This window comes from Lates calcarifer, linkage group LG7_1, assembly GCF_001640805.2.
Source record: "Lates calcarifer isolate ASB-BC8 linkage group LG7_1, TLL_Latcal_v3, whole genome shotgun sequence".
NCBI lineage: Eukaryota > Metazoa > Chordata > Actinopteri > Centropomidae > Lates > Lates calcarifer.
Window position 1 is genome coordinate 19,041,027 of NC_066839.1, and position 11,104 is coordinate 19,052,130.

Below are 11,104 nucleotides of genomic sequence, written 5' to 3' on the forward strand. Positions count from 1 at the left end.
TGATGTACGTAAGCCCAGAGCGGGACGCTCTGAATTTAGACCCGGAAGTCTGTCAAGTTTCGTTGTTCTGCTATCTTGTGTCAGTTGTTTATCAACAAAAAAAAAAGCCACATTCGTTGAACATGGTGAGAGGCGGCTTGTCAGTCGTGTAGATCTCAGATCTAAGTCGATTTGTTGCTCGTATATATCAGGTGCAGTTCTGTTGGTAAGTGAATTTAAAATAACGAGAGCTTCTCTGAAGCCGGAGCTTTGTGTCTCACTTCCCTTTTAAACGAGTAGCTACAGACAGCGCCATGTTACATTCAGTTCTCATATGGTCTGGAGCACATACTAAACACTTAAGTTATTGTTTGTAAAAATACATTTTGTGTATGTCAATTCAGGCTTGAGAAAATACGGCTAAAGATGAGTCGTTTTAAGGCTAAGTAGCAACGTTAGCTCTGACACATACAGTAGTTGTGAAGGGTAACGGTAGTGTTTTGAATCCCAGCTGAGTTTAATGACGCATCACTGGTTTACCTCTGACATTTCTGTTGTAACAAACACAGGGAACAGTCTGGTTATGTGTTGTAAGTTATATTTCCGTTGATACTAGACGCGTATTGTATGCTTTTGTCCATTACATGTTACTTTTTAATCATGAGTTTTTTTTTTTTTTTTGGTGCTAGGACTCACATCAAGCCCAGCTCCTGTGAGAGATGGAGGAGCTCTACACTTTAGAGAGGGAGGTAGGAAGAGGCAGCTATGGCGTGGTCTTTGAGGGCCATATGGCCAAAACACGACAGAGGGTGGCTATCAAGCGTCTGCCCTGCAGCAACCCAGAGTGCATTGAACTCTACCTGCAAGAGCTGTGGGCCATGAGAGCCACAGCCAAGAACCATGTCAATGTTATTGCACTTCACAGCTGCCTCCTGCAGACAGGGCCAAGAAGCCTGAAGCCCCTAAAGCCAGGAAAACTTCCTCTGTGTCTAGTTGAGAGTGTGCTGAAGGGCCGTGTAGCTGGAGCACCACAAAGTCAGGAAAGGAATGATGCCCTGTCTAACACCCAGAGGAGGACTAACTCTGTCTCTAGACTTCAGGACAGGACCAACACTGTCCAGTCCAGGGTTAAGCTCCAGGACAAGCCAAAATCAAACATGTCTGATTCTACGACCCCACAAAGACCTCAAAACCGATCCAGAAAGAGACCCCAGAGGGAGGAGGAGCAGCAAGGACCCCTGCGCTGCTTGGCTCTCTGGCTTGTGATGGAGTACTGTGATGGGGGGGACCTGAATCAGTACCTGCTCTCCAGGCCCCCAGACGCTGAGCGTAATCACAGCGTGGTGCGACAGCTGTGCAGTGCTGTGGCCTTCCTGCACAGCCTCGGTATCACCCACCGAGACCTGAAGCCTGACAACGTCCTGGTCTGTGTCACACCAAAAGGCCCTGTTGTCAAGGTAGGCAGACTGTTGTGATTACGTCATATGGAGTGGCATTATCAGGACACCTCTTATTGGAAAACTCACATTGTTAAATAGCTTGTTCTAAGACACAATAAACAATATCACAAAATTAAACATGAGAAAGTAATTTAAAATGAAATGCATGAATGAAACAGTTAACACACAATATATTGAGTATCAACTGCATATCAGACTTAGAAACTACACCACTGCATCACAGGTGTGTTGAAAAGTGGAGTATGATAAGTTGACAATTTGGGGAAATTCCAATTCCAGGCACTCATGCAGATAATTTTTTGGGGTTGATCCTTTATTTGAGACATCCTGATAAGGGCTTGTGAAGGCTATGGAACAAACATTTCTGTGTTTTACAATATGACTGAGCTCTGTCAATAGTAATGGATTTTTTTATTATGCAGTCTACAGATTCCTGACCCTGGAATGTTAGATTATATCATGTTTTCCCTTCTCCTATCCAAATCTAATTTTGATAATGGTACACATGAAAATGGAGTTCTGATGCCTTCCCTTTGTGTAAATAAATACAAAAGATGTTTTGCAGGGTTGCAAATAAGAAATAATAAAATGTCCAAAAATATTAAAAGCATAAAAGCCTATTCCAACTGCTCAGAGCCCAGACTGACATATTCAGACATCTTGACCAACTACTTGGAAGGGTAAAACGGAAGGGTATTCAGTTTTCTGGCAGATGACCAGCAACTAGCAAATATTCACATTTGAGAAGGTGGAACATTTTTACTTCAGATAACAGGGTAATACTTTGTTTTTTAGCTATATCCCTTTAATCATAAGTATAGGCCTAAAAAAACATCCTTGATCCATACATTTCGTGAAAAATGTACTTCAGTTTTATGTGGGCATAAAGCATACTGGATTTCTTTTTCAGTTTATCTCCCTGTCCAACCCCTAGGTGGCAGACTTTGGTCTAAGCAAGATGAGTGAAGGTCTGATGGATGGGGACCTGACCAGGCAGCACTTCTCGTCTACCTGTGGCTCTGACTTCTACATGGCTCCAGAGGTGTGGGGAGGACTGACCTACACGGCCCAGGCGGACATCTTTTCCCTGGGTGTGATGTTCTGGGCGGTCCTGGAAAGAATCACCTTTCTGGAAGAAGGGACCACGCAGGAACAGCTGGGTAAGTATTAAGTGAAGAATCAACAAAGTGGACCAGAGAGAAAAGTCAATACCAGTTTTGTCAGTGTTGCCTTCATGTTGCCATTTAGGGTGAGATATCAGCATTGGCATGTCACGTGAGTTCCTGCTCACCAGCCAGAGTGCTCTCACAGAGGTTGGAAAGGTTGAGCTTGTGGTCAGCCAGGTTGATGACGCATGGCACTGAATCGAGTTTGACTTAATTAACTGGCACATATTAAAAATGTCACATACTATACATCATATATTCATCAACCATGGATGGAGCAATCATGAATTTAAAGGGCAAAGAGATGAAGGATGATTTATGCAATGTACATTTTGATATGGATCATAGTAGTTGTGTTTCTTATAATAAAATGTGACAGTATGTAATTAAGTGTTCCCAAAGTTCCCTTCACCAAAAGTGCTATAGTTGGCAGCGTGTGAGAAACCAGTTTCTTCAGAATAATCTGTAAATATATGTATTTTTATTTATTTATCTAACAACAGCCTACATTAATGAAGATCAAATACATTTTGGCGATCATTTAAAGATGTAGATTGTAGAGTTATAATTGTGTAATTTCATTTCAGTATTTGTCTTTGTTGTAAATGAAGCTTGTCATCGCATATAACTTTGATGTAGGGAAGTGGACCCATTCATAAGAGCAAGGAGCTTTCCAGTGCAGCTCTGCAGAACAGGGTTGGGGTTTTAATCTGTTTGTTTAATGTCCTTTTTTCCTGTCAGAAAGAAAGAAGTGGTCACTGGAGGAGGAAGCGTCTTAATGTCCAAAGTGTGCAGTGTGCTGTTCTCTCTGCACTCCACTATCAGAGTAATGAAATGGCTGTAATACAGATGTCTCATTTTATTCACAAAAATGGGTTTGGCTAGAGCCAACCTGGTGGCAGGGGGATATGAACCATTATCTCCAAGTTTAGTATGTGAGAACCTCCCTGAGTCATTGATACTCCATTAGGCTGAATGAAAATGGTTATGATTAGAGGGAGAGAGGGGGTTTCAGTGGATTCAAATAAAAAAGGCAAAATGGAATTTAACAGCCCCGATCACAATCCTCTTTGTCAGTGAGGAAATGGGGAGAGGCAGCCGGAGGCTTTTCACAGACAGATAAAATGGTCCATTATTTTACTTTATCCTCTCTCAAGACCCACACACCCACACAGTTATTTGACTAGGCAGGGGAGCGGAGAGAATATAGTCAAGGAGCAACACACAACCTCGTGTGTTTGTCCTCTAGGTCTGGAAGCCTGGTGCTTGTTGGCTTTTTGCTCAGTCAGTTTAGGAAATCATGGTTGGCCTTTCGCCAGGCCACAAATGTACTTGACTATAGACTTCACCTGCAGTGTTTAAAGTTCCCTTTGAGATCTGCCTGTGTGGCTGACACAAACTAATGCAAACTCTGGCCCCCTGTACTGACAACTCCAGTTTCAGGTTTCAGTTGACAGGATCAGTGTGTTAGGACTACTTATTTCACTCATGATATGCCTTGCGTCATATAAAACACACTATATGGATGTGTTAACAAGGTTAAAAACTTGATTTTCATTGGTGGGGCTCTTTAAATCAGGGTTCAATGATGAGCATCACTAAAAGAAGACTTATACATGAATGACAGATGTGTTAATAACAGTTTTCCATTAAAGTTAATTTATACTCCCTAAAGAACAAAGGCAAAAAGGATTACAAGAAACCTTGAAATTAAGTAACAATTGATGCGTTTTTAATTACTTTCACAGATAATCCTCTTTAACTTTTTGGGTTGCTAGATTTAAGGGATGCAACTAATGATGTTTTTCTTCATTAATCTACTAATTTTTTTCAATTAATCATGTAGTCTAGAAAGTGTCAAATAATGACTAATGACCAATTCAAGTTATTAGAGCCCAAAGTTTTATCTTTCTTAATTATTCTGATAGGCAACCAAAAAACTCAGCATTAATTTCATTATCGTATGAAAGAAAGAAGAGGTATCATCTTGGTACTTCAACTTTGCCCAACGTCTGAGGTCTGATCAGTGACATGTGTGTGTGGTGTGTGTGTGTGCAACAAACATACAAAGATTGAGGAAGTTGTCAGTTAAAAAATGTAGCGTCCAATTCATACTTCATATTATTCTATACATGTCCTGTACACTAGCTCTATGGTATATGCAGTTGTAATCTTTATGCAAGAAATCAACACACATATTGATGCAGTGTTGTCTCACATCAACAGACTGCTGATTTTAAAATGCCACTTCCAGTTACACTGACAAAAAGGACAACAAAATGTTTATCTAAAAATTCAGTGGTTATTTATAGTTCTCTGAGACCAACTTCTACAGTTATTTTGAATTTTTTTCCAGCTGTGAGCTGCTCCTCTATTTCTTTTGAGATTTTTAGTGTACATACTGACTGTTTGAGTGTATTACATGCTGTCATTTTTCCACTGTATACACACTACATACTCAATATCTACTCAGATTTAATATTAGTAGTAGTAACTATATGTATGGCATAGGCTCTGTCCTGAGAAGACATCTAATAAGGCTAAATAAGTGTGTGAGTATGCTATGGATCTGATAAGGTTTTAACGATACACTGTGGAGTTTTCTTGGGAACAAAGTTTACATCCAGTGTTCCTGAGGACTAACATTTTTCATGTGTTTCATTCTTCATAAAACTTTTGCAAAGCCAATTTTAAAAAACAAAATGAGAACTCATGAATACTTTGCTCCATAGTGCTGCTGTAGAGGAATTGTGTTTTAACCATTGTAGGGCATAGATACAGAGACTCTGTCTGACTGCTGCATCTCTTTAAGTGTAGCTCAGTTGCTAAAGCATTAGATTCTGAATGAGTCATTTTAACAGCAGGCTGTTTGCAGCTGATCACAAACCATAGCACTGCTGCTTATTAACACTGACATGACAGGGCTCTGTTTTACTTGGTTAATGATGTATTTAGAAAACACATCTGGTAATTTTGGCTCCTTTATAAAATGTCCTTTCTCACTGAATACTCACATCATAGATTAGCATAGAGCTACTAAATGTATTCTCCCTCTGGTTGCTTTGTGTCTACATACCAACTCATTCTCTTTCATGTTCTGCTTGGCTCTGTCCTGGTGTCCAGTTTTGGACTTAAGCCATTAAGTGCATGTTCTCTTGTAATCAGGTAATCAGTGCCCCTCTTCTGAAAAATGTCAATATGCAGCACTCTTAACCCAAACTTGATTCCCCCTTAAAATACAGGGCTTCACAGCAGCATTTAGAGCCATTTGTGTCACAGTTTATCGAGACGTGTCACATAAGACCAGTCCAATGTTTGGCTATAACAATAAGCTGGACAGCTGTTGGACAATATTTAACAATCGCAACATGTTGTGAAAAGAGAGACAGTGAGCAATGTCTGTGGGACAGGAGGGTGAGGACCGGGGAGGGAGACGGTTGGTTTGGCCTCTTGAAAAGTGACAGCGGATTATTGGTGAATTTGCATTGTCTCCGATGAAAGTTTGTAAAACTAACCAGTGTGAAATGGTCACTGCAGACATGGGTGTTGGTGGTGTTCCTCAGCTCTTCATCCTCTTAATGCCTTTTAAAATTTAAATAAGGCGACGGCCGAGCTGTTCTGTAAACTCTGGCATACCAGGGAAGATGCATCTGCGGGACAACAGCTAGCTAGCAAAACTTATAATAACTTGCAGTCGAGTGGGAGAAGCGCTGATGCTAATGCAGTGCTATTATTTATAACGCTTACAGTGTTGGGGGCGGGGTTATGCTGAGCGGTGGCTCCAGTGTGTCATCATGCCACTGTTTCAGACCCACCCATAAAATCAGCAGTTAAATATAGTTTACAGACTGTTCACATGTTTTCTAACATAAATAATGTGTTTAGAAACAAATTTCTGAATTTGCTTTACACAGATTTTAACTTTAAATTTGAGTAATATCGCACATGCAATATCTGATACTGTCAACATAAATATTAGCACTTTCAGATTTGACTCCACATATTGACTTTTATTTGTAGTGTTCCTTATATAACCCTTTGACTGTCTGTTATGTGTTTTTCATTTCATGTCAGTTGATTGTAATTTTTTGGTTCCTGTTTAACAACAAAGCATTCTGAGCTCGAGTGACTCGTTAACCATGTCCCAGTGTGTTCTGGGAATCTTCCACACACTTGTAGTCTTAAGGGCTCTGTTGGCAATTACTGGAAAGATGTTACATCAGAAGGTACTTGGCCACAAATTCAAGTGTGGCCCCAATCACAGAGATCAAATGGCCCCCTGCAGTGTGTGTTGTTGCCTGATGACTTAACTGCGTCTCCCCTTGTGTTTCTCCTTTAGGTGCTTACGTGTGTAAGGGTCGCTCGGGCTGGTTGATGCCGCTCGGGGAGGCTTTGTGGGAGAATGCCGATCTCCAGTTGTGTATTCCTATGAAGTTTAAGAGAGCGCCCCCGCTGCCACCCCCTCCTGGCCCGGCCATGTGCTCCCTGCTTTTAGACATGCTCGCCTCAAACCCGGATGCTCGGCCTCCGGCAGACCAGCTGGAGGCCAGAGTGCGCTCTGCTCTCAAAGAGGACTCCCACTGACACAAAGTGTTCGCTTAAGCGACCATTATAGCTATAACCTGCTGCAGCCACTACAGGGAAATATTAACTGTGGACCCCCTGACTGCAGCACTTCCTATATGTGTAAACAATAGCCACTTTGCTGCCGCTGGGAAATGGGGATAAGAAATATGTATGATTATATGGTATTGTGAGTTGCTATTTTTGTCACTGAAACAGCAGCCCAGTGTACAGACTGTGTGGGAAACCACATATAGGAAAAACAGGGTTGAAGAGGTAGAGGTAGAAGAAAAACAGGTAGAAGAGGTCCAATTGAGCCTCTAGTGGAAACCAGTCCATTGACCTTGGACCCCTGGACTGCATTACAGACAAAACATGCAATGATACTCAGACAAGTCCATATAAAGATCTACTGGGACTTGCTGTATTTCCTGTAAGCACCATGCTATTTAGGTCTTGAATATTTGACATAGAAAATCGATTTTTTTCTGTGTATAGAGGTGAAATTAAATGCAAGGGATTGATGCTTTTGCTTGGTAAACTGATCTGCAGTGTTTTGGCGACTCCTCTTTATCTCAGCTTTGTTTCAGGTATTCATATTGACTTGATTTTTTTGACATTGAGATTTTTGCTTATTGAAAAGTGAACCAAACATTTATTTCTTTGGTCCTTGCTGGGGCTGGGTGATATGGCCAAAAATTTGTTAACACGATAAAATTTTGATATCAGTGTCGATAATTATCGTGCTAAATGTCAAATTATTATTTATTTAAGTTTAAAGGCTGAATGAAAGTTGAAGAAACATATAGACCAGTGGTTTTAAAGTTTTAAAACATGAGAAAGACTTGACAAACAGTGGAACATTCACATATTCACAAATAGACTGATAAAATGTAACCTAACTAATCTAAAACATAACTTGCACAAAGCATACCTATATTCCTGCGATGTGATTGGCAGTTTGTGATTCATTTCTTTGCATAATATCTAAGCATGGAAGCAAGCAGTGACTGTTTCTTGTTTTTCTGTCAACGAATCTATATATCGTTTTCTTTTATATCATTTTATATTGCTATATAGTTTTATTTTACTATGTAAAATAATTTTATACTACTATATACAATTAACAATAACAATGAATATCAATATTGTTTTATCACCCAGCTCTAGTACTTATTATCTTGGCCAAACTATTTTCACTTTACACTGATGTAGCATGGTTTGAACTGCACTGGGCTTCCAGATATCAAAACACAGAAACTTCTGTCTGTAGTGCAATGCAATAGTCCTGTGATAGGTAACACATTTCAGTAAGTTTTAATTGCTGTTGTGTCAGCAACAGTTGTCAATTCAAGTCTGTTTTTATAGGTTGTACTTTATGGTGTGGTATTGAACTGCATTATATTACAAGATGTAGTATTATATTATAGTATATTTGTATATGTATTTTTCTCCAAATACAGTGTATGTAAATAAGGTGGACACTAACAAAACACCACCTCTCAGTGTCAGTCTAACTCAACACCACCACAAACAACAGCCCCAACATATACGACAAGGCTTGAGTCAACACTAGCAACTAAAGTAGCAGTCAGAAACTTTGCAAAAATAGTGTTATTTATCACAGGGATGTGGCATTGCATTACTTCATGCACTTATATCTATTTTACTGCTTTCTGTGGTTAGATTTTTATTTACAACAGTGCTTCTTAAGAGATATGTATGTGTGTATTTGCTTTATATGTCAATTCCAATATGACTTGAAAACTTTTTTGTACGGGTTTCTTATTTTACATTTTTCCTCTCCATTTCCCCAGGTTCCTTTGGGTCAGTAACATTTTATGATGGTGCTTTTTAAAGTTGACTCTTGCTGTGTGACTGTGAGCATTTTTGCAACATCTGCACTGAAAAGTAAAAGGGCTAGCAGCTCACTGTGACTAACGATCACTAATATTCCGTCCCCTCATGAACAGGAAATTAAAGCCAGGCATTAGGATTGTTGCTGATCATATCCATGCTGAGTCCACAGCATTTATTACTGACCATCAGTCTTAGTCATTGACAGTCCATATCTTAGATGACTATTTATTTCAGAGTTTTTCTGCCCACATGTTTGAAGAAATTGATGTGTATTAAACATAAATTGTGTCCAGAAATTGTTTTCAAAAGTAATGTAATTTAAATGGAGATGTTACGATTGTAAAAAAAAAAAAAAAAAAATGAATAAACATGAAAAGTAACAACTCACCTACTTTCTCAGTCTGTCTGTGTGTGATCAGGCTGTTGAGCTGAGCAGTGTCTGGCTAAACTGCTCCTGGCTCAGTGAGGTTGTCTTTGACAAATCTGTGACCTTTACTGGTGTGAGTGGCTCCTCACGCTCTGCTGACCTGGCCAATAGCTCGCGCAGACAACCTCTGACCTTCCTGCTTCTCCAGTGACTTCAGAGGAAAGGAGAGTACTTTGTAAGTTTAGGGTTCAATGTGTTACATGGATGGTTGGAAAGGCTCATTTGAGTCTGATGACTCCTCATTCCTCCCGTCCACACTGGCTGTGAAGTGATGCTCTCTTAGCCTGACTTCAGTGTAAAAGATTGGCACAGAATCCACTGCTGTTTCTTCATCGAGCTTCATGGAGGATGCCAACATGGTCTGGCAAACTTGTACTGCCAAACGCTCTTGTCAGATACATTTTTACACAGGACAGACGAGGACTGTGGTTCCCCATTTCTCACAATTAGAGTCACATTAGGAAGGTATTAATTTTCCTGCCAACACAGACAGGATGAATGATTGCAATGATGAATAACTTTTGATGTAGTGATGGGCATGTGAGTATTGTATTGAGATAAGACATTGATTTATGAAAACTTTGCTCACCACTGTGGTGACAACACTTGGTGCTTTAAAGATTTCATATGATGAATTTCTCACAGATTAAAGGACAGGTTCACAATTTAGGGCAGACTTCAAAAATTGTGAGCCTCTTCTTTAAAGTCTGTGTCCTGTCGTAACTAAAAATAACACGAGTCTACAGCCATGCGAACAGCAGTTGAGCTAAATGCTATATCCTCACTCTGACAATGCTAACAATGCCATTAGGCAGGTATAATATTTACCATGATCACCACCATAGAGTGTTAGCATGCTAACATGCAGCATTAAACACCAGTACAGATGAAAACAGGTGCTTTGCAGGCGTCATAAACCATGATGTGTAGGCATTGCTGAGCAATGCTGTATATTATATGCTCAAACTGACATGGTGGCAATCTAGTTAAATGTGTTCAGATCATGTTGAGTCAAGTCTCTGGACCATCTTGCACTCCTCTCTACACTGCCCCCTTAGGGCCAAGTTTAAAAAGGCGAGCATGTATCAGCTTCAGATTGCCTATAATGACTGTATGCAGATATTGCTTGAAAGAAATCCAGGTGGTGTGCAAGCGAATTGTTTTGTAATGCACGACTTTTGAGGCTCTATTGAGAAATCTGATAGACAATTATTGTCAACTGAGTGATTCTCAGAGTGCCATCATGCTGCTGTCAAATCCTAGTTTTAGTGTTGTGCTGTACTAGTTATCCCTGTGGAAACATTGGTATAATTGCCTCTCATAAAAAGTGGCAATGTTTTTTTTCCCTTTATTTTAATGTATGTATTGTACGTTGTTTGTGTTGTATAAGTTTTTAATGGTCCTTGAGTCAGACACTGAACTGGTGAACTGAAACCAAAGTATTGGCCAAATTCAAAATTTGATTTGATAGCATCAGATGAAAAGTCAGGGGATCACCAGAGTTTATTATAGTTCATCCTGAGGGGGACATGAATATGTGTGCCAAATTTCAAGGCAGTCTGTCCAGTAGTTTTTGAGATATTTCACCTAAAACAACAAAGATGTACCTCATAGTGACATGAGAGGCAAAGTCAGTCACACTATTCAGA

At 39.9% G+C, this 11,104-nt stretch overlaps 1 protein-coding gene across 1 annotated transcript; it reads left to right on the forward strand.

Moving 5' to 3' along the window:
- The first annotated feature begins 6 nt into the window (after positions 1-6).
- On the forward strand, positions 7-8,738 carry si:ch211-63o20.7 (Serine/threonine-protein kinase pdik1l-B-like). Its single transcript, XM_018694799.2, has 4 exons — positions 7-205; positions 669-1,436; positions 2,374-2,599; positions 6,945-8,738. Exons 2-4 carry the CDS (start codon positions 699-701, stop codon positions 7,187-7,189), a joined length of 1,209 nt encoding a protein of 402 aa, XP_018550315.1. The 5' UTR covers positions 7-205; positions 669-698; the 3' UTR covers positions 7,190-8,738.
- Positions 8,739-11,104: the final 2,366 nt, after the last annotated feature.